Source organism: Coregonus clupeaformis, chromosome 13 (assembly GCF_020615455.1).
Source record: "Coregonus clupeaformis isolate EN_2021a chromosome 13, ASM2061545v1, whole genome shotgun sequence".
Lineage (NCBI taxonomy): Eukaryota > Metazoa > Chordata > Actinopteri > Salmoniformes > Salmonidae > Coregonus > Coregonus clupeaformis.
In genome coordinates this window covers 30,165,636-30,189,791 of record NC_059204.1, presented here as the reverse complement: position 1 = coordinate 30,189,791, position 24,156 = coordinate 30,165,636, and the positions used below count along the sequence as shown (strand labels likewise).

Below are 24,156 nucleotides of genomic sequence, written 5' to 3'. Positions count from 1 at the left end.
AGGCACCTTCTCTCCAAAGACTTTGTATGTCCCAAATGGCACCCTATTCCCTATGTAGTGCACTACTTTTGACCAGGGGAAATCGGGTGCCATTTGGGACACAAAACTCTAATGTCTACCGCTTTCACTCTCATTTTTCTTAATCTCCACCACCACCGTTGTCTCGTGTTCTGCTACTTCCCTCTTCTCTGATCATTCAGAGCTACGTCACAGTGGTCAATGGTCAGTCTAAATCACGAGGCAGACCTTCGTAGACTACTGCATACTAATGCAGTGAGTGGAACATCGGAGAAGTTCTATGGATGTCTTGCTACCAATTGATACATTGACAAATGATTCAGCTTGGTTTTGTAACATCGACAGTAACAAGCTAAAGATTGGCAGGGATTTCTGACTTTTCAGCTCATTCACTATTGAATGCAGTAACACACAAAACAAAGTATCGCACACACACACACAGACAGGCATACAGAGACAGACAGGAGCACTCAACTGGTTCTTTGAGGCCTGCTCCATGAGCAGGGCGAGCTCCCTCATGAACTGTCCACAGAGCTGGTTCTTCTCGGGGGCTCCAGACATCATGGTGAGCCAAACGGGCTCGGCCACACGGGGCATGGTGTAAAGGTTGACGATGGTCGTCCTGGCGAGAGGGAGGGAGAAACACAAGCCATCATTGTCTCGGGGTGAACAAGAGGGCCTCAGTTCTCAGTCCAGGCCCTGCTTACAAGGGACACCCTCTCTGAGGCAATTCAGCGTCTGGAAATTCCACAGCGGGCAGCCATCCAGAGCTTTACACAGAGCTGAGGGAATCTCTGAGGATGGAGGAATGTGTGGAATTATATGGGGCGGAATTATAGTTTTAGAGCCCAGATGTTTGCTGATGACTGAGGAAAACAAGTAGTGGAACTATCGAACAAGAGCTACAGGTTATAGACAGGAGAAGACAGGTAGTAAGGAGATTGATGATTGGTACATGGTCTTTCCCTGACAAGAATTCACAGAAATGAAAGATAAACACCAATAACCCCACTTGAAACCAGGGCTCAAGTTGCCTGACCGACAGGCTGAAAAGGCACCTCCTGTTAAAACTGTAGCGTTGTTTACATAACATTTTGGGCTATGCTGTTTTTAACTGACTTGGCAAATTTTGACACATTGCTAGGAAATAACTAGAATCCTGTTATAATTCAACCAACACGTAACTCCAGAACCTTTTGATACATTTGATCCCAGCAACACTTCTCAGTATCTGATATGTAGTAACCTATTAAAAGCCCCTGGCATGGCATGGGTCGTGACGTGGGGAAGCCAGCTCAGGGTCTTGCCTTACAGTCTGAACTTTAAGGTAACGATGGACGTGAAGGTACGTCCAGTGGACATTTATAAAACCGACCGCATCTAAGTTTAGACTTAATTCATTCCCTCTGACCTCAATACCGATTGTGCAGGCAAAAGCATATCAAGTCAGTCAAGAAACAAAGAGACTCTTGAGCAGGGGTGCGTTCAGTTCGATTCAACGTTTGCTACATTGCCTGACTGTTTGTACTAAACGACACGTTACCCCAAAACAGCCTTTGAGGTAAGTCTGCTCCCGTTTGGTGGGTGTGGCCTGATCAATATGGGTGTGACCATTTAGAAAATTGCAAAACTCGAGCAGCACACACACCATACAATCTCCCTCTGGAACACCAGAATTCTTCAACTGGTCGTTCAGTACATTACCATTTCCGTTAAATTAACAACTGAACACCGCTCTGTGGTACCGAACGCACTCGTTTTCTTCATATCCCAACCCTGACAGATATCCAATCAGCATGTGTGTGCGTGTTTCCATGTAGGTAACACGCTGCAGTGCCTCCCGTGGCTATTGGTGTTTGTTAGGCCAGACTGTGTCATGTAGAGTAGAGTATTACTTTATTAATACCAACTTGGGAAATTGTTTTATCACAGCATGCATCATTAATGACTTACAATGACAGGACACGCAACAATGACCAACACATGATTTTAAAAAAACGACACATTAAGAAACAAAGGCATATGCACCATAGTACCCCTAAAAGAATAGTCTGATTCAAGTGCTGTTTTCTATCCTACTCTGGGGGAAAAACTGTCAACATCAAATGGCATTTCTTCATTTTATGCGCCATCATGTTCCATGACCTAAGAGGCCTAACGGTTAAACACAAATATACATCAGGGGATGTATATTTACACGTTGAAGGTGAGATTTTTTGAAATATTTGTTTTTCCCCAGTGAAATTGATCTTCCTGCTGATGGCACTGACATATAATTGATTATTCTGGTAGCCTGGACACTGTCTGAGGAAGATAGTGTTTCCTCAGCTGGGGCTCGGGTTGCTGTGGCACCGCGCCAGCAGGCATATGACTGCAGCAATGGGAAGCCTTCAGCTAGGAGAAAGAGTCTGAGCATGTGGCCATTGGCCAGTGGTGCAGAGACACAAACCGCCCCACACGTCTCTCCTTTCCCTCCCACCGCGTCAGTGGCTCTGCAGCAGTGGGGTTCCCAGCATGCACTGGGAGCAGCATGGGTGTAGCCGGCACTTCATCACCGTGTGCGAGTGTGGACAGGACAGGTAGGGACTGCGTGCTCCCTCTCTGCTTACAGTGCAGATTATTCATGTGCTTATTTTGGCTGGGCCTGAGAAAAAACTCTGTGTGGACACTACCCAGTTAGGGAGGTTAGACGATATCTACATCACACTAACTATTAAACTAAGGTGTGGATTAATGATCTACTACACTCTAACACGGATAAAATATACAGAGTCCCTATTGCAACAAACCATACCTCTCAAACCCACTCCCTCCCTGGGCTCCTAGGTAACAAGCTAAGGGATTTGCCTCTGCTACATTCTCAGTGTGGTTTGCCTTGGTCTCAGTAAACAAATGAAAGTAACAGTAACTCACCTGAATTCATTGAGGCCATCCACCATGCGGCTGTAGGCCAGAGCCCTCTGACTGGCGTCAGCTGATCGCCGGCTCATTTTCATGGCCTTTTAAATGAGAACAGAGGCATGCCATGTAATTAAAGAGGGAGGGGGAAGAGTGGGGAGAAGAGTGGCAGGCTGCACTAATTCACAAGAACAGAGAACAATAAATACATACAGCCTCAAGTAAACATGGTACTGACAGATCTAACACAGAAATCAATGGATTCTATTTTAGGCCAACATACAGTGCATTCGGTAAGTACATTCGGAAAGTACAGCAACCCAAGTGACTTTTTCCACTTTGTTACGCTAAGCTGCACAGCTATTTTCAGGTCTCTCCAGAGATGTTAGATCGGGTTCGAGTCCGGGCTCTGGCTGGGCCACTCAAGGACATTCAGAGACTTGTCCCGATGCCACTCCTGCGTTGTCTTGGCTGTGTGCTTAGGGTGGTTGTCCTGTTGGAAGGTGAACCTTCGCCCCAGTCTGAGGTCCTGAGCGCTCAGAGCAGGTTTTCATCAAGGATCTCTCTATACTTTGCTCCGTTCATCTTTCCCTCGATCCTGACTAGCCTCCAAGTCCCTGCCACTGAAAAACATCCCCACAGCATGAGGCTGCCACTACCATGCTTCTCCGTAGGGATGGTGCCAGGTTTCCTCCAGACCTGATGCTTGGCATTCAGGCCAAAGAGTTCAATCTTGGTTTCATCAGACCAGAGAATCTTGTTTCTCATGGTCTGAGAGTCCTTTAGGTGCCTTTTGGCAAACTCCAAGCTGGCTGTCATGTGCCTTTTACTGAGGAGTGGCTTACGCCTGGCCACTCTACCATAAAGGCCTGATTGGTGGAGTGCTGCAAAGATGATTGTCATTCTGGAAGGTTCTCCCATCTCCCCAGAGGAACTCTGGAGCTCTGTCAGAGTGACCATCGGGTTCTTGGTCACCTCCCTGACCAAGGCCCTTCTCCCCCGATTGCTCAGTTTGGCCGGGCGGCCAGTTCTTGGAAGAGACTTGGTGTTTCCAAACTTCTTCCATTTAAGAATGATGGAGGCCACTCTGTTCTTCGGGAACTTCAATACCGCAGAGGTTTTTTGGTACCCTCACCCAGATCTGTGCCTCGACACAATCCTGTCTCTGAGCTCTATGGATAATTACTTCGACCTCATGGCTTGGTTTTTGCTCTGACATGCAATATCAACTGTGGGACCTTATATAGACAGATGTGTGCCTTTCCAAATCATGTCCAATCAATTGAATTTACCACAGGTAGACTCCAATAAAGTTGTAGAAACATCTCAACGATGATCAATGGAAACAGGATGCACCTGAGCTAAATTTGGAGTCTCATAACAAAGGGTGTGAATACTTATGTAAATTAGGCATCTTTTTTTCTTTTCTTTTTTTTACATTTCCAAAAATGTCTACAAACCTGTTTTCACTTTGTCATTATGGGGTATAGTGTGTATATTGATGAGGAACATTTTTTATGTAATCCATTTTAGAATAAGGCTGTAACATAAGAAAATGTGGAAAAAGAGAAGGGGTCTGAATACTTTCAATGCACTGTACATTTTATATGTTTAAAGCCTTGAGCAAGTCTGATTAAATGTAGTACACTGCTCAAAAAAATAAAGGGAACACTTAAACAACACAATGTAACTCCAAGTCAATCACACTTCTGTGAAATCAAACTGTCCACTTAGGAAGCAACACTGATTGACAATACATTTCACATGCTGTTGTGCAAATGGAAGACAACTACGGTGCAGTCGTCCTGTCCCCTTTGCAGAAAAGCATCCCCAAAGAATGATGTTTCCACCTCCATGCTACACGGTTGGGATGGTGTTCTTGGGGTTGTACTCATCCTTCTTCTTCCTCCAAACACGGCGAGTGGAGTTTAGAGCAAAAAGCTCTATTTTTGTTTCATCAGACCACATGACCTTCTCCGGATCATCCAGATGGTTATTGGCAAACTTCAGACGGGCCTGGACATGCGCTGGCTTGAGCAGGGGGACCTTGCGTGCGCTGCAGGATTTTAATCCATGACGGCGTAGTGTGTTACTAATGGTTTTCTTTAAGACTGTGGTTCCAGCTCTCTTCAGGTCATTGACCAGGTCCTGCCGTGTAGTTCTGGGCTTATCCCTCACCTTCCTCATGATCATTGATGCCCCACGAGGTGAGATCTTGCATGGAGCCCCAGACCGAGGGTGATTGACCGTCATCTTGAACTTCTTCCATTTTCTAATAATTGCGCCAACAGTTGTTGCCTTCTCACCAAGCTGCTTGCCGATTGTCCTGTAGCCCTCCCAGCCTTGTGCAGGTCTACAATTTTATCCCTGATGTCCTTACACAGCTCTCTGGTCTTGGCCATTGTGGAGAGGTTGGAGTCTGTTTGATTGAGTGTGTGGACTGGTGTCTTTTATACAGGTAACGAGTTCAAACAGGTGCAGTTAATACATGTAATGAGTGGAGAACAGGAGGGCTTCTTAAAGAAAAACTAACAGGTCTGTGAGAGCCGGAATTCTTACTGGTTGGTAGGTGATCAAATACTTATGTCATGCAATAAAATGCAAATTAATTACTTAAAAATCATACAATGTGATTTTCTGGATTTTTGTTTTAGATTACGTCTCTCACAGTTGAAGTGTACCTATGATAAAAATTACAGACCTCTACATGCTTTGTAAGTAGGAAAACCTGCAAAATCGGCAGTGTATCAAATACTTGTTCTCCCCACTGTATGTGAGGACCTCCTCACCTGTTCGATGGCACTTTTTAGTTTGTTCATGTGGCTCTCGAAGAGGGGGAAGTGGGAGAAGAAGAAGTCTTGGAACTTGATGTTCTCCTCTTCGTCCTGGGAGAGGAGGAAGATGACGCCGATGGCAATCTTCTTCTTCCTCGCCACGCCCAGGCTGGGACCTCCGCTCTCGTCCGACATGTTGAAGCTCTCTTCCACAGACCTGGAGCAAGGTGGACACATAGAGAAGTACTATGGAGAAGTGGACAGCAGGATTCTTAACAGGCTACAGTCAAAGGTGAAAATAAAAGTAAGTATGATGGCATAAACTCTCAACCTGTGGCTGGGGGAAAACCATGGACAATAGGTAACAACAACTAGCCATGGATCTTCTAGATGGCTACGATGGTGTCGATATAGCCAGGACTGAGGTGCTGATCTGTATCACGTCTTTGCAGTGTGATCAGTCAACATTTTACATTTTAGTCATTTAGCAGACGCTCTTATCAAAAGCGACTTACAGTTAGTGCATACATTTTTCATACTGGCCCCCCGTGGGAATCGAACCCACAACCCTGGCGTTACAAGCGCCATGCTCTACCAACTGAGCTACAGGAGGCTACATGTTTGAAATGTATGCACTCACTAACTGTAAGTTGTTCTGGATAAGAATAAGAGCGTCTGCTAAATTACTAAAATGTAAATGTAAATGTTTCTCTGCATCTAAAAAGACACACATACACAAATTCAGGGAGCTCTACAGCTCACCTATGACTTCTGGGAACTGATTGTAGGCCAATACATAAATGTCATTTGTAACAGTCTACTGGTCATTTACTATTCAAAGCCAATGCCAGTGACAGTGTAGCTAATATGTGTAGTTAGAACTCAGAGTGAGTCAGTGGGCCCACACAGTATCATCACCCTACTGTCCAGTTATTTGTATACGCCCCCATGGGTGTACGAGAGGCCCTAACAGGGGGGACACCAGAAGGAGAGTGTGTGTCTGTATAATGTGTGTGTGTGTGTGTGTGTGTGTGTGTGTGTGTGTGTGTGTGTGTATTTGTGTTGAACTGCTGTCTCTCACCATCTTGGGAAGACCCCGTTCTCCAGACTGGTGGTCTGGCTGCGGAGCCAGCGTCTCTGGTAGCTACTGGCCTGACTGCTGGTGAGGGAGGAGCCCGGGGAGGGGAACGGAGTAATCAACAGACTGCTCAGAGACGCTGTGTAGGGAGGGAGGGAGAGGCAGAGATGGAACGAGTGAGAAGTATGTAAGAGGGGAAGATGGGAGCACAGAGAGAGAAGTGTAGAAGCCATAGAAGTGTAGAGAGCAAAAAAAGAGGAGTTGAGGAATGAGAGAGAGGAGACAACAGAAGGAGAGAACAGAAGAGGGGGGAGGGTGATTCAGTCAGTGAGGTTACTCATACACAACAGAACAGGGGAAAATCACATAGAACACGTCCACACTGCATTAGTTCAGCTTCCCACAGCCCACCCTGATTATTAGAGCATGGCTGGGACATTCTATAATCACCTCACAGTCACGATATTACAAGAAAAGCTGGCCCAATACCAGGTACAGTTGAAGTCGGAAGTTTACATACACTTGGAGTCATTAAAACTTGTTTTTCAACCACTCCATACATTTTTTTTGTTAACAAACTATAGTTTTGGCAAGTCGGTTAGGACATCTACTTTGTGCATGACAAGTAATTTTTCCAACAATTGTTTATAGACAGATTATTTCACTTATAATTCACTGTATCACAATTCCAGTGGGTCAGAAGTTTACATACACTAACTTGACTGTGCCTTTAAACAGCTTGGAAAATTCCAGAAAATGATTTAATGGCTTTAGAAGCTTCTGATAGGCTAATTGACATCATTTCAGTCAATTAAGGTGTACCTGTGGATGTATTTCAAGGCCTACCTTCAAACTCAGTGCCTCTTTGCTTGACATCATGGGAAAATCTAAAGAAATCAGCCAAGACATAAAAAAAAAAAAATGGTAGGCCTCCACAAGTCTAGTTCATCCTTGGGAGCAATTTCCAAACGCCTGAAGGTACCACGTTCATCTGTACAAACAATAGTACGCAAGTATAAACACCATGGGACCACGCAGCCGTCATACCGCTCAGGAAGGAGACGCGTTCTGTCTCCTAGAGATGAACGTACTTTAATGCGAAAAGTGCAAATCAATCCTAGAACAACAGCAAAGGACCTTGTGAAGATGCTGGAGGAAACAGGTACAAAAGTATCAATATCCACAGTAAAACGAGTCCTATATCGATATAACCTGAAAGGCCGCTCAGCAAGGAAGAAGCCACTGCTCCAAAACCGCCATAAAAAAGCTAGACTATGGTTTGCAACGGCACATGGGGACAAAGATCGTACTTTTTGGAGAAATGTCCTTTGGTCTGATGAAACAAAAATATAACTGTTTGGCCATAATGACCATCGTTATGTTTGTAGGAAAAAGGGGGTCGCTTGCAAGCCGAAGAAGAACACCATCCCAACCGTGAAGCACGGGGGTAGCAGCATCATGCTGTTGCTCACATCAACACCATTATCCCAGAAACCCTAGACCCACTCCAATTTGCATACCGCCCCAAAAGATCCACAGATGATCCACATACTGATGCAATCTCTATTGCACTCCACACTGCCCTTTCCCACCTGAACAAGAGGAACACCTACGTGAGAATGCTATTCATTGACTACAGCTCAGCATTAAACACCATAGTGCCCTCAAAGCTCATCACTAAGCTAAGGATCCTGGGACTAAACACCTCCCTCTGCAACTGGATCCTGGACTGACGGGCCGCCCCCAGGTGGTAAGGGTAGGTAACAACACATCTGCCACACTGATCCTCAACACGGGGGTCCCTCAGGGGTGCGTGCTCAGTCCCCTCCTGTACTCCCTGTTCACCCATGACTGCATGGCCAGGCACGACTCCAACACCATCATTAAGTTTGCCGACGACACAACAGTGGTAGGCCTGATCACCGACAACGATGAGACAGCCTATAGGGAGGAGGTCAGAGACCTGGACGTGTGGTGCCAGGACAACAACCTCTCCCTCAACGTGACCAAGACAAAGGAGATGATTGTGGACTACACAAATAAAAAGAGGACTGACCACGCACCCATTCTCATCGACGGGGCTGTAGTGGAACAGGTTGAGAGCTTAAAGTTCCTTGGTGTCCACATCACCAACAAACTATCATGGTCCAAACACACCAAGACAGTCGTGAAGAGGGCACGACAAAGCCTATTCCCCCTCAGGAGACTGAAAAGATTTGGCATGGGTCCTCAGATCCTCAAGAAATTCTACAGCTGCACCATCGAGAGCATCCTGACTGGTTGCATCACCGCCTGGTATGGCAACTGCTCGGCCTCCGACCGCAAGGCACTACAGAGGGTAGTGCTTACGGCCCAGTACATCACTGGGGCCAAGCTTCCTGCCATCCAGGACCTCTATACCAGGCGGTGTCAGAGGAAGGCCCTCAAAATTGTCAAAGACTCCAGCCACCCTAGTCATAGACTGTTCTCTCTGCTACTGCACGGCAAGCGGTACCGGAGTGCTAAGTCTAGGTCCAAAAGACTTCTCAACAGCTTCTACCCCAAAGCCATAAGACTCCTGAACAGCTAATCATGGCTACCCAAACTATTTGCACTGCCCCCCCACCCTATCTTTTTACGCTGCTGCTACTCTGTTAATTATTTATGCATAGTCACTTTAACTCTACCCACATGTACATATTACCTCAACTACCTCAACTAGCCGCTGCCCCCGCACATTGACTCTGCACCGGTACCCCCCTGTATATATAGCCTCCCTACTGTTATTTAATTTTACTTCTGCTCTTTTTTTCCTCAACACTTTTTTGTTGTTGTTTTATTTTACTTTTTTAAATACAAAAATTAATGCATTGTTGGTTAAGGGCTGTAAGTAAGCATTTCACTGTAATGTCTACACCTGTTGTATTCGGCACGTGGCCAATAAAACTTTATTTTATTTTATTAGCTTTGCTGCAGGAGGGACTGGTGCACTTCACAAAATAGATGGCATCATGAGGAAGAAAGATTATGTGGATATATTGAAGCAACATCTCAAGACATCAGTCAGGAAGTTAAAGCTTGGTCGCAAATGGGTCTTCCAAATGGACAATGACCCCAAGCATATTTCCAAAGTTGTGGCAAAATGGCTTAAGGACAACAAAGTCAAGGTATTGGAGTGGCCATCACAAAGCCCTGACCTCAATACTATAGAAAATGTGTGGGCAGAACTGAAAAAGCGTGTTCGAGCAAGGCCTACAAACCTGACTCAGTTACACCAGATCTGTCAGAAGGAATGGGCCAAAATTCACCCAACTTATTGTGGGAAGCTTGTGGAAGGCTACCCGAAACGTTTGACCCAAGTTAAACAATTTAAAGCAATGATACCAAATACTAATTGAGTGTATGTACACTTCTGACCCACTGGGAATGTGATAAAATAAATAAAAGCTGAAATAAATAATTCTCTCAACTATTATTCTGACATTTCACATTCTTAATATTAAGTGGTGATCCTAACTGACCTAAGACAGGGAATATTCACTAGGATTAAATGTCAGGAATTGTGAAAAACTGAGGTTAAATGTATTTGGCTAAGGTGTATGTAAACTTCAGACTTCAACTGTATGTGGAGGGTGTATGCTGCTCACGTTGTCGTCGTGTAGGCATAGCTCAATGAAGGGACGCCAAATGTGTGGGTGACTGATGACTAGGGGAGGCGTATGGGTATAGGAGGAGTTGAAGGAGAGTGTGTGTGTGTGTGTGTGTGTGTGTGTGTGTGTGTGTGTCTGTGTGGGAGACGAGAGGGGACCAAATTAGAACTTAATTTACTAGTACCGGGTTTTGGGAGCTGCTATATTTAAGCATATGCATGTGACGCGGGTGTTCAACAGAAAGTGAGATTCCCCTCATGCCGGCGATGCAAGGGCTGGGGGGTCAGTTTCCACTGCACAAGGTTTTCCAGCACCTCTCTCTCCTCCACACCCCTATAGAGGATGGAGGAGGGCTAAACTCTGGCAGCGGGGTCGATGGAAATGTGTGTCCGTAAACGTCTCCGCTGTGCCATCATTACAGAGGAGGGATAAGCTGGTGTCCTAAATGGCACCCTAACTCCCTACATAGTGATCTACTTTTGACCAGAGCCCTATGGACCACTGTCCTGGTGTCACTCTCACTCCAGTTTGACCTTGAAGAGAAGGAATGCTGTGTGGAGCTGACTGGTCTGCAGCCGTGACCCAGTAGAATAGGGTTTCATCTAAACCGATTAGTTGCATCCCTCTTGTTAAGAGATGGTTCAGCGAGAGAGAACACACCGAGGTGAATCTAGTGCTAAAACCTCCTCACCTAGTTGCATCATCTCAGAGACACAAAGAAGGCTTAGTATGAGTGGAGGGTGTCTAGAGAGGCCAATCCTGGATTTAGTTAAGAGTCATTACCTGATCTGGCGATACCGCTGTCTCTCTCGTCGTACAGGCTTCTGCACGGCATGTCCATGGGGTTACTGTGGCCTGCAGGAGAGAGACAGGAGGGGAAAGACTGAGAAACAGATCAGGAACGACTCAGCTCAGCAATACTGAGGAGCCCAAGCAGGGAGGGGTGCGAGTGCTTTTCCCACCACCACTCTCAAAGCATGGGGCCACCTTCACCACCACCGAACATTCATTTCACAATGATCAAGTCCACAAATGACATACCACCACAGTGCAAGACACTTCCTACAGGCAAAACCATAAGCAGGTGCTGGCCCTCTACTATAGTACTGTGGTGTGTTGTTCACTCTAACGCCACTCTGTTGAAGAAGGTGCAGCATCGGCAATACACAACAAACAACATGTACGCTTGTATGTTCTCAGATGTACTTAACATCTCGTTAACACACAATAGGCAAAATTACAAAATGAATGTTCACGCTATAGTTTACGAGTGCAGAAACCGCAAACCCTTCATTTGCATGTGTTGCAAAGGCACCATTTGGTGTTGTCCTGTTGATATGATTTACGGTCAAATCAACACTAGCTTTGCTGCAAAGTGTCTGTGCCCCGCCCACCCTGGCCTGCGACCTAATGAGCATTCCACTATTGCATAACTGAAGAGCTACATGCCGTGCCACAGAGCTGTGGCTTACAGAGGGCTGCATGGAAGCTATTTACAGAAATCACCACCCCTGTCACCAGGTTATGGTAGGGAGGGAGGGAGGGAGGGAGGGAGGGAGGGAGGGAGGGAGGGAGGGAGGGAGGGAGGGAGGGAGGGAGGGAGGGAGGGAGGGAGGGAGGGGAGATGGGGGGATGGATAGATTATGGTACGGAGGGTGGGAAGGAGTGATGGAAGGAGGATGGGAAGGAGTGAGGGAAGGTGTGTGGGAAGGAGTGATGGAAGATGTGTGGGAAGGAGTGATGGAAGGTGTGTGGGAAGGAGTGATGGAAGGAGGCAGTGAGGACAGTAGGGAGTACAACAACCAGCAGCAAGCACTCTAAAGCAGATATTGAGCATGCCCGTAGTACACTTGCAGACACATGCAATGTATGTACACGAGCATGCAACTGCACACGAGCACACTGCAAACCTGAAAAGAAAGAGGCACTCTTGATGAGGCGGAGAGGGCCCTGCTCAGAGAAGGCCCGGCGCGGGCTGCAGAGCTGAGAGAAACCTGCGCAGCACAAACGGATGGGGAGAAGAGACAAGCAAAACAAAACAGGACATGAACCACGGTTAGTAGTGAAGCAGGAGGTCAAATATAACGTACACACCCCAACCCGACGGAGAGAGGGGACAACCTGAGGCAGTTTGGGACAGGCAGCCCAATTCTGATATTTTTTCCACTAATTGGTCTTTTGAGCAATCACATCAGATCTTTTCACATCAGATCTTTTTCATTGTGGTCCCAAACTGCTTCAGGTTGTCCTGAAATGGACGTTAAAGAGGGAAAAGAACACACAAAAAATGTGCCTGGAGAATACACCTGGATTCAATTCAAGTCAATTCACACGTAACAAACTTACAAAGATAGTCAATGTCTGACAAGGATTTGCAACACAGATAACACACAGTATATACATGAATAAAACGATAAATTAAACAAGTTAAACAAAACGGTGCTTCAGTACTACCAAAATAACTGAAATGGCATAGGTGCTGATATGTACAATATACATCCATTCGTGTCCTTTATGTGCCAGTCAGTTGTACTGTAGTGCTGTGTTCCTGTCTGTAGTTGTTGTTGTGGTTACCTATGTTCCCCAGGAGGCCGTTGGTCACAGTGTTCTGATCCGGCCTCAAAGCATTGGGGTCCTGACCCATGAACTCCAGGCTGTCTTGCAGTCTGCCAGGAGCACAAAGACAACGGCACAGGTTCAAAGGGTATCAGGAGAGATTGATATCAAGAATAGAAAGAGGAGAAGAAAGTTAGAGAGAGAGCAGGTTTAGAAAGGAGAGAGAGCAGGTTTAAAAAGGAGAGAGAGCAGGTTTAGAAAGGAGAGAGAGCGAGAGAGCAGGTTTAGAAAGGAGAGAGCGAGAGCGCAGGTTTAGAAAGGAGAGAGCAGGTTTAGAAAGGAGAGAGAGCAGGTTTAGAAAGGAGAGAGCATGAGAGAGCAGGTTTAGAAAGGAGAGAGCAGGTTTAGAAAGGAGAGAGCGCGAGAGAGCAGGTTTAGAAAAGAGAGAGCAGGTTTAGAAAAGAGAGAGCACGAGAGAGCAGGTTTAGAAAGGAGAGAGAGCAGGTTTAGAAAGGAGAGAGCGCGAGAGAGCAGGTTTAGAAAAGAGAGAGCACGAGAGAGCAGGTTTAAAAACGAGAGAGCAGGTTTAGAAAGGAGAGAGAGCGAGAGCGCAGGTTTAGAAAGGAGAGAGAGCGAGAGCGCAGGTTTAGAAAGGAGAGACCAGGTTTAGAAAGGAGAGAGAGCAGGTTTAGAAAGGAGAGAGAGCAGGTTTAGAAAGGAGAGAGAGCAGGTTTAGAAAGGAGAGAGAGCAGGTTTAGAAAGGAGAGAGAGAAAGCGAAGGAGGGGTGAGGGCAGAGTGTGGTAGTAGGGCTTACGTGTTAAGGCTGCCATAGACACTGCTCCCTGTTCGGGCTGTAAACACTTTACTCAGCATCAGCTGAGGGGGTGACCTGTGGACAGACAAGGGAGGGAGAAAGGGGGAGAAAACAAAGTCACGATGACTTGGTGCTCCTGACGTGTGTTATGTATTTAAGTGTAATAATGACATCACATCAGGACAACTGATGTATACATTTCTCTGATCTCTGCTTCAAAGTGCTGTGTGGGACAGACTGCAGGGTTTCCGTTAGGAAAATGTGGCGCTGGACATTTGACCCGCAGCATTTTAATTTTACTGGACATTAAAGAAATTTCCCGGGCCAATTTGCATTGGGTGCATAACCTGATTAGGGCATCCACCCACAGTGCTCAGGATGACAGAAATCACATTTAGCATTTAATCTTAAAAGAACATGCAACTCGAGGATGCAACAGCATTTTCCTCAGCCAACAATGAACAGCAAAATCACTAGCCTATGTCAATCTACTTTCCACTATAGTAGAAAAGTTTACCTATTCTATTGGTCAGCTTGTCGTTCTGTGCGAGAAAAAAAAGTATATTCCAAACACTCTGGGACAGTTGTGGGACGATAGATCCCAAATTCATACAACCAGTAGGCCTCGGCTACATCCAAAAAACGTTAGAAAGCAATGAGGCTCATGCAACAGATCAGAACGTTTAGCTTCAAATTCAGAATGTTCGTTCCATAATGCAATTAGCGGGAAAACCTTTGTCAAAAGCACACCGCACATGTGAGCGGTTTCATGAAACCGATGAAAATATCCATTCAAAATTTAGAAAGAGGGGAGATTTAAAGATGCAACAACTAGCATGGGTTGATAATATGACTAGAATTGTGCCTTTGGCTACTGGACAATTTAAAAAAAAGTTGATTACAAAACCAATAGAACAGGAGAGAAATAGGCTACTGGTTTCAATGGCATAAAATAATTTCCTGTACGTTTGGTTGGATTTTGGCTAGGCTACTTTGAAGCAAGGTAAGACATAATATGTAGTGAAACGTTCAGGTTTCAAAAAATTAAGTATACGTTTTCAAAATGAATACTGCCTCCAGCTCATTGCAAAGTTGTGTATGACACACTGAAGCCTGCCTAGCTGCCTATGCACTTGAATGGGAAGCACACTTCAATTACCAGTTGAAAAATACAAATACATTTAGTAGCCATTTTTAATTGTGGCCATTGTTTTTAACACGTGATTACATTTAGAACTGTTGTGCAATGATTGGGCTTATGAAAAGCACACGTTTCACTCCAGCAGCAACAAACAGTATCATCGACCGGTATTTCAATCAATGAACAGGCTAAAATGCATTATTTCGCAATGGGATTTTATTTTTATTTTTTACAATTGGCCGGCGTCAATTTTATTTAAATCGGCTTTTCATATTATAATTTTTTGTCAAAAAACGGCTATTACCGGCTAACGGAAATCCTGACATACTAACTGTAACTGACTTCCCTCCCCCTCTTGCCTTGTTCCCTGGATCTCACCGTATCTGGTGGATCTTGAGTGTGGAGCCCTTGTAGCTCATGGCCACCGAGCCAAACATCATCTCCCCCAACATGTTGGCGTCAGATGAACACCGCAACCCCTGAGACACAGGAGAGGAGGGGGAGAGGGGGAGAGAGGGAAAGGAGGTGGAGAACAGAGAGCAGGTGAAGAGAGAGGGTGAAGAAGGTGGAACGGGACTGACATAATAGGTTTTGAGGGTCGTTTGATCATGATATAGGGACTGTTCTCACTCATAGAGATGTACAAGAGAGCTCATCTATCAATGAAACTTCCCATTCTAAAACAGGCTTTGGTCCAAGTGCACCCTCTATCACACACTACGTTCTCACCTGGAAGCGCAGCCCTTGTTCCCTGGGTTCCCGGGGCTCGGAGGCGCAGGAGCTGTCCAGAGAGTTGGAGCTGCCCGCTGTAGGCCTCAGCTGGCAGCACTTCCCATACATCTTTACCTGGGCCTCGCTACTGCACATCTTCTGCTGTGGGGAAGACCACACAAATAACACATTCACATATGTAGAATATGGCCCTGGTCCTAGCATAGGAGTTTCTCTAGTTTCACTATTTGGGATGTTGGTGCAAGTGTTTTTGACTGGCTACCCTTTTACATTGCTCCGGCAAAAGTGACGTTTCTTCTCCACGATGAGTCTGGATTTGCCTCCTTCCTTGACGAGTTCTAGAATGCGAACACATTCTGACCATTCTGATTTGTCCCAGAAACCGATGGGTTGGGCCAGCGCCGGCCTACATGATGGCGTTAACAACTTTGATACTCTGATTCATTAGAGACTCCAATCGCTGATTAATTTCTGTAAACAATGCTCCTCATTTTGAAGTCACAAACGACTTCTAGGATGGCAGTTTCAGACAATGTATGTAGTGATCGATAGAGCAGCGGAATTAAATTCAGGGTGAGTCACCAGGTAACGAGTGTTTAGTCACGCCTATCACATAAAGAATAGGCATATAGTCTCTGTCCTAGGATTTGAGCTGTTTTCTGATCTTTAAACACTAATGCTGCATATATTTTGCACAGTGTACTATATGTATTTAGGGCACACAGTATTCTTACATATACTGTTGCATTCCTAGTGTGTGTAACAGTACAATATATCCGCAAATAATATGACCGTATAGCAACTAAAACGTTGTTCTGTTAATGCTTTATGTTATAGGCCTACATCACTTAAATACAGTGTATTGAGTGCACTAGTTTGGAAGAAACTAAATATGTTAGTGAAGTAATAAAAATACAATAATAACAAATCAGGCCTCTGTCTCGTATTTCTAAGCAAACACAACCAACATACAGTATTTACACAGGCTTTCTTTACCTCTTGATATGAGATGATTGATGTCAGAGCATACAATGTTCTATCCGTTAGTCACAAATCCATACAAACTAAACTCCAATCTGCTTTCCCCCATGTGATGTGCCAGAGAATGGCACCCTATATTGCACTGGAATGCTTTTGTGGACTGCGTGCCTTGCTTTGCTATGGTAATGGCTCGCATCAAACAAATGTCTGGCCTGCCCCGATAGAGAACAAAAAGGCCTGGAACATGTGAATGGCTGTCATAGGACTTCCTCAGGAACTTGCGAGCTGGAACTACCTCCCTCTCATTGCTCTCCCTCTAGCTCTGCTACCCCTCTCTCTAGCTTGCACTACCTCATTGCTCCCCCCCAGCTTGCTCACTCTCTCTAGCTTGCTCTCCCCTTCTCTCTCTAGCTTGCTCTCCCCTTCTCTCTCTAGCTTGCTCTCCCCTTCTCTCTCTAGCTTGCTCTCCCCTTCTCTCTCTAGCTTGCTCTCCCCTTCTCTCTCTAGCTTGCTCTCCCCTTCTCTCTCTAGCTTGCTCTCCCCTTCTCTCCCTAGCTTGCTCTCCCCTTCTATCCCTAGCTTGCTCTCCCCTTCTATCCCTAGCTTGCTCTCCCCTTCTCTCTGAGGCTTGCTCTCCCCTTCTCTCTGAGGCTTGCTCTCCCCTTCTCTCTGAGGCTTGCTCTCCCCTTCTCTCTGAGGCTTGCTCTCCCCTTCTCTCTCAAGGCTTGCTCTCCCCTTCTCTCTCAAGGCTTGCTCTCCCCTTCTCTCTCTCTCTCGAGGCTTTCTCTCCCCTTCTCTCTCGAGGCTTGCTCTCCCCTTCTCTCTCAAGGCTTGCTCTCCCCTTCTCTCTCTCTCTCGAGGCTTTCTCTCCCCTTCTCTCTCGAGGCTTGCTCTCCCCTTCTCTCTCTCTCTCGAGGCTTGCTCTCCCCCTCTCTCTCTAGCTTGCTCTCCCCCTCTCTAGGGAGAAACAATATCAGGCAATAAAGCATGATGTGCTAGGGGTCAGACTTCACGTTAACCATGCTGCAGAAATGCATTGCTTGGCAATGACAAACATAGGACACACTTGTTGAATAGACAGGCATAGCTAATGATGGCCCTTATCCATTAAACTAATTGCTTTCTAATCCTAACATGTACAACAAGGATTTAGAACAGGTTAAAGTAAATGCACACATTCTATTTGTCAACACTAAGGCTGAACGATTTTGGAAAATAATCAAATTGCGATTTTTTGCCCCCAATATTGCGATTGCGATTTAATATGCGATTTAATTTATTTATCCTTTTTCCCCTACAAAACATAATGAATGATTTAAATATGACCAACACAATAGTATATACATTTAGTGTGAAATGTTCTTTCCCATAGGCTGGGTCTATTTGTTAGAATTAAATTCAAACATGTATGACTTGAAATAAATGACATTTTTATTGAACTGCTCATTACAGAAACATCTGTGGCTTTGCCACTGTGCATTTAAATAATTTAAACAAAGGCATGAACTTTGTAAACACTGTGTGCAAAAGGTACAGTCTTAAGAAAAAAATAATTTTAAATTGTATGTATCTTACTGCTCCCAAGTCAGTAACATTTCACACAACTGAAACAAGGAATTTGCTTTGAAAATATTTTGTAAAATCAAAGTAAATAAAGTTATAAATAAAAAATGAGAAATGCACTTTTAATTTAGACAAACTATTTTTTATAAACGATTTGAATATTATAATATAAAATAGATGAGCCTCACTTATCTCAAGTACACAACAATAACACACCACACAGACTAAAGCTCACTACGAGTATGGCACTGCCAGCCATACTTATCCAACAGTTCTGATCAATAAAATGGACTGTAAGACTCTGGTACGGCTCAGCTGTGCGGCTTGACCACATATCAGTAGTGCTAGCAAAAAACTCCACCGTTTTAAGTTCCGTGGCGACTTTCTCTTTGCACTTTTTGTACAGCTCCGGTATGGCAGTCTGACTGAAGTATGTGCGGGGAGGGTATACTGTAACGTTTATCAAGCGTATGTATTAATGCCATGAACCCAGGCTTGGTCACCGTGCTGAGAGGCATCATATCTTTGGCTATGAACTCGGTTATTGTCCGAGTGATTTCTCCGTGCCGTTTTGAATTACGTTCATACGGAGTGACACTTTCGAACATTTCTGTCAGTGATCCCTGTCTTGAGGTATTTGGCTTGTCTCGCGCACTGATGCTCGGCATTTTGGTCATACAACTGTCATGCATTGATTTGTGGTATTTTTTTAAGTGCTGAAACAGGTTTGTAGTGTTACCCGTGAAGTAGCAATCGGAGCACGGCATGCTCTGCACAACACCTGACGCTGCTCAGCATCTTCTTTTTTAAAACCAAAATAGTTCCACACCACCGACGTGCTGTTCCTCTTCGATATTAAAGTATCAGCTGTGTCAGTTTCTGACTGTTCCGTCGAGCAAGAGGCCATTGCGCTGGACAGCATGAAAAGTCGCGTCACGTGACCACCTCAAATCGCGCACGTTGCGATTAGAAAATCGCGTTCAGTCAAATCGCGATATTATCGCGAATGCAATTAATCGTTCAGCCCTAGTCAACACCACAGTAGATTGCAGCAAGTAACCCATGACAGCACAATTACAAAAGGGCTGAAGACTTGCGAGAGGGAGTCAGTCACAGAGACTGTGGTCATGTGAGTCTGGAAGTATGCTTACACATCAGTGGCGGGTGTCAGCTGATGCCATTATTATTGGAGATCTGAGCTCCAGTTCAAACCAGTCAAGCCCTCTTTAATATAGCCACAGGAGTAGCTCTAGACAGCATTTCCTATTTCCCCCACACTGTGGTGTACATCCCCATAAAACACCCCCGTCAGTCAGACACACTTATCCCTCACCCCAGTGTCACTCACCGAAGCAGGGGCATCCTCCGCGCTCCTCTTTTTGGCACTGGAGTCGAAGAGGACATTTCTCCCCCGTCGCTCACAGTCTTGGTACAGTATCAATCTGATCTGGCTAGGGTCCAGCTGTGGGGATGACCAGCTGGAGAGAGAAAAGGAGGGAGGATAGAGGACACAAGGATGAAGCATATGACCACGTTGGCACTACTAGCAATGAATGTAGACCTTCTACTAAAACTGTCAAACTCCCAAAACATCAACAGCACGTCGAGACAGACATTCCCCAGTCAGACCTGTCCTCACACAGTCAAAGTAGCAAAGGCCATCAAATGAAACTGGGTCTGGTTACATAAGTATGAATAATCATAAAATGTAAAGCGAGGTGACAGTGATGGACTGACAGTTGGTTAATAAACTCTTAATCCGTCAGCCCTTTGGGTCGTCAGCCCTTTGGGTCGTCAGCCTTTTGGGTCGTCAGCCCTTTGGGTCGTCAGCCCTTTGGGTCGTCGTGCCATTGCTGCCATTCCATCCATCATACCATCGCCTGCCTGATGGGGACGAGAGACGGCTATGGTCACCCACTATCCTCCACCACAGGGGGGAGCAGAGACAGCTATGGTCACCCACTATCCTCCACCACAGGGGGGAGCAGAGACAGCTATGGTCACCCACTATCCTCCACCACAGGGGGGAGCAGAGACAGCTATGGTCACCCACTATCCTCCAACACAGAGGGGAGCAGAGACAGCTATGGTCACCCACTATCCTCCACCACAGGGGGGAGCAGAGACAGCTATGGTCACCCACTATCCTCCACCACAGGTGGGAGCAGAGACAGCTATGGTCACCCACTATCCTCCACCACAGGGGGGAGCAAAGACAGCTATGGTCACCCACTATCCTCCACCACAGGGGGGGAGCAGAGACAGTTATGGTCACCCACTATCCTCCACCACAGGGGGGAGCAGAGACAGCTATGGTCACCCACTATCCTCCACCACAGGGGGGAGCAGACACAGCTATGGGTGGGGGAGCAGACACAGCTATGGTCACCCACTATCCTCCACCACAGGGGGGAGCAGAGAGAGCTATGGCCACCCACTATCCTCCACCACAGGGGGGAGCAGAGACAGCTATGGCCACCCACTATCCTCCACCACAGGGGGGAGCAGAGACAGCTATGGCCACCCACCAGCCTCCACCACACCACCAGCCGTGTGATTAGTTCTTATTAAGCCTAGAGTCTAAAGCCCCCCGTCTCAGTCCCCAGTATCTATGCTGCAATAGTCTATGTGCCGGGGTGGCTAGGGTCAGTCTGTCCTATCTGGTGTATTTCTCCTGTCTTATCTGGTGTCCTGTGTGGTCTTAAGTATGCTCCCTCTAATTCTCCCATCTCTCTCTCTCTCGCTCCCTCTCCCATCCCGGAGGACCTGAGCCCTAAGACCATGCTTCAGGACTACCTGGCCTGGCGACTCCTGGCTGTCCCAGTCCACCTGCTCGTATTGCTGATCCAGTTTCTGCTTTTCTGCAAGCGGCTATGGAATCCAGACCTGTTCACCGGACCTGCTACCTTATTCCGGACCTGCTGTTTTGACCCTCTCTCTCGCTCTACCGCACCTGCTGTCTCGACCTCTGAATGCTCGGCTATGAAAAGCCAACTGACATTTACTCCTGAGGTGCTGACCTGTTGCACCCTTCATAACCACTGTGATTATTATTTGACACTGCTGGTCATCTATGAGCGTTTGAACATCTTGAAGAATGATCTCCACCGGCACAGCCAGAAGGGGACTGGCCACCCCTCAGAGCCTGATTCCTCTCTAGGTTTCTTCCTAGGTTCCTGCCTTTCTAGGGAGTTTTTCCTAGCCACCATGCTTCTACATCTGCAGTGCTTGCTCTTTGGGGTTTTAGGTTGGGTTTCTGTATAAAGCACATTGTGACATCTGCTGATGTAAAAAGGTTTTTATAAATACATTTGATTGATGAAGGAACTTTTAAATCAAATTCTCCATTGCTGATTGCTCATCTCAAAATTGTTCAAAACATATTTACATTTTAGTCATTTAGCAGACGCTCTTATCCAGAGCGACTGACAGGAGCAATTAGGGTTAAGTGCCTTGCTCAAGGGCACATCGACAGATTTTTCACCTAGTTGGCGCAGGGATTAGAACCAGCGACCTTTTGGTTACTGGCACAACGCTCTTAACCACTAAGCTACCTGCCGCCCCATTATTAGCCTAACACATAATGGCTATATATTATTCAACTTGATTCAGCGTCACAATTATCTGGGTACAATATTCCCTTTATGTCCCCATCATCAAACCTTCACTCAATGACAGCACTAATCAAGCAGATTAACAAAAAACAAGATTCAAGAAATTAAGGCTAGAAAGCAAATAAGGTGATGGTACCGTACATGAAGCCTAGTCATCATCCTTGGACTCAGTAAAGGACACCAAAGTTCCAGCCTTGTCCATGAGGCCTACCCTGGGATGAATCAGCATTCTAAAGGCAGGCCAAGAATACTCCCATCCCAATTGTAGAGAGCAGAGCAGAATAGCTAGTCAAACACTCTGCCTGCATCCCAAGTGGCACCCTATTCCCTATATAGTGCACTACTTTTGACCTCTGCTCTGCTCTGGGGTCTGAATTGGGACGCAGCCTGAGACAGCCCAGGTTTTCCATAGCTCCATCTGTTCAGAAACCTATTCCCCCCAGACAACTAAGTCATCAATGATGTCCGCTCTGAGGCATGCATGAGGTATTCACTGACGGATGAAGAACAGATTTGTCACCAACACACATTAGGCTATTCATATCCAACTAGTCTCACTATGGCCTTCAGTTTTAGGCAGTGTGACGTAAATACTGTACAGCCTACATTATGGGATCCAATGACAGTCCCGCCAGCCTAGAGCCCCTGTCAATGTTTCAAGACCACGTTATTACTGCTCAGCACGCTGCTTTGATAGCCATCTTCTCATATAACCTTGGGAGTAATACGATTCAGCCTAACAAACAGACTATAAAAACAAAACAAGCTTTGCAAATCATTTCAGCAGCTAGGATACTCAATTGAGTCGAATCAGCACTCTCTTATCAGAGCAGAAGTCAGCAGAGGAGAAGGTGGAGCAGTTTAAGAACTTTGTATCATTGAACCAAGGAGAGAGAGAGAGGAGAAACAAGGAAACAGACCCTGTGACAGTCAGACATCAGCAGAGCCATTCATAAAAATATCAGCACATGACTACAAGACTGTTACATACAGCAGCACTGACCTCCATTAGGACTGAGCCTATAAAGAGCCTACACAAAAGGCCTAGAAACAACATTCATTTCCTTGTAGAAGCCATCTCTCAAAGCATACAAGTGTTTCTCTATCTCTCCCTAAGTTTATGATTGTTTAAAATGTACTACTAGTTCGCCTTCGTAATAACAACAACAATTTCCTTATAGATCAAGTCTATCAATCAGAGCTACAAATAAGCAATGTGTGAGCCGGAGCCCTGCAGTGCCAAAGTAAACTCACTAAAAATTACAGAAGACAGACAGCCTTTGACTAAAAGGGGGTAAACACTGGTTCCAAATAAAGAAGCAACTCTAAGCCGTCAGAGCAGTAAATCTCCACCACATTAAGTTGCATAACATTGCAGCACATTTACACCACTGTCTCTCCTATATTCATTTAGCAGCAGCCGCTGTAAAAAACATGTCTTTATATATACACACTTCTTCTTGCTTTTAAATGGATAGTCATTGGCTAAATGACTGGAACTCGCTGGCCTCCGCTAGTAGTAATGCACTCAACCCCCCCCCCTTGCTAATTGTGATAATCTATAGCACCACCGCTGAAAAACTAGTAGATCCGAGCACAACACACACACTCTGCAGCTCTCTCTGTGAACCTGAAAATACCCTCCAGTTAGGAATTCTAACCACATTCAAATCCAACACAGTCAAAGCCTAAAACAGTATCACAAAAACCCCACAATAACGATGCACGCAATAAGCAGCAAACTGGGTAAATATTACTGGGTACCTGGGCATCATTGTGCGTCTGACAGTCTTCCCCCCTCTCTCCCCCAGAGTGTGGCTAAGTATAGCGCTGAACTAAATGCACACAACAACATGAGACTGTCAGGTGATCTTTGCGCTGTGCTGGACAGCGCCTGGACAAAGGCATCCAGGCACTGACCACTGGGCGGGCGTCTTGTCCCCCTCTGAAACTGAAGAAAGAGACCGGCAGAGCTCTACACTGGAGGACTTTACAGGGAATAATCTGTCCTCCTCTCTGTGACCTCAAACAGCCCTCCCTCCCACCGGACTGGCACGTGCTACTCAGGCCATTGGCACACTGTGTGACCGTGTACTTATGACGTTCAAAACAACTGGGAACTTGGAAATCTCCGACTTGCGAGCGTTCAAGACAACTGGGAACTTGGAAATGTCCGACTTCCGAGCATTCAAGGCAACAGGGAACTTGGGGGGGGACGAGCTCTGACTGGGGAAAAATATTTTGAACGGTCATCGAACTCGGAATTCCAAGTCGGAAACTCTGACATCTTTCTAGAGCTCCGACTTTCCGACCTAAAGATCATGATTTGACATTGTTTTTTTCAGAGTTCCCAGTTA

At 45.9% G+C, this 24,156-nt stretch overlaps 1 protein-coding gene and 1 non-coding gene across 2 annotated transcripts in view; both read right to left on the bottom strand.

Annotated features, from left to right (window-relative positions):
- The window catches only part of LOC121579231 (folliculin-interacting protein 1-like), a 47,497-nt gene that overhangs the window by 6,679 nt on the left and 16,662 nt on the right, over positions 1-24,156 (bottom strand). Inside the window, exons 2-12 of the mRNA XM_045224326.1 lie at positions 19,534-19,663; positions 15,639-15,779; positions 15,288-15,388; positions 13,769-13,843; positions 12,972-13,063; positions 12,308-12,391; positions 11,181-11,252; positions 6,772-6,907; positions 5,706-5,907; positions 2,932-3,017; positions 494-640 (exon numbers count right to left, since the gene is read on the bottom strand). Of these exons, the coding sequence (XP_045080261.1) occupies positions 494-640; positions 2,932-3,017; positions 5,706-5,907; positions 6,772-6,907; positions 11,181-11,252; positions 12,308-12,391; positions 12,972-13,063; positions 13,769-13,843; positions 15,288-15,388; positions 15,639-15,779; positions 19,534-19,663 (1,266 nt within the window). The remainder of the gene's footprint in view (positions 1-493; positions 641-2,931; positions 3,018-5,705; positions 5,908-6,771; positions 6,908-11,180; positions 11,253-12,307; positions 12,392-12,971; positions 13,064-13,768; positions 13,844-15,287; positions 15,389-15,638; positions 15,780-19,533; positions 19,664-24,156) is intronic.
- Positions 6,231-6,304, bottom strand: trnat-ugu. Its single transcript has one exon. It is a non-coding gene; the product is annotated as a tRNA-Thr (tRNA).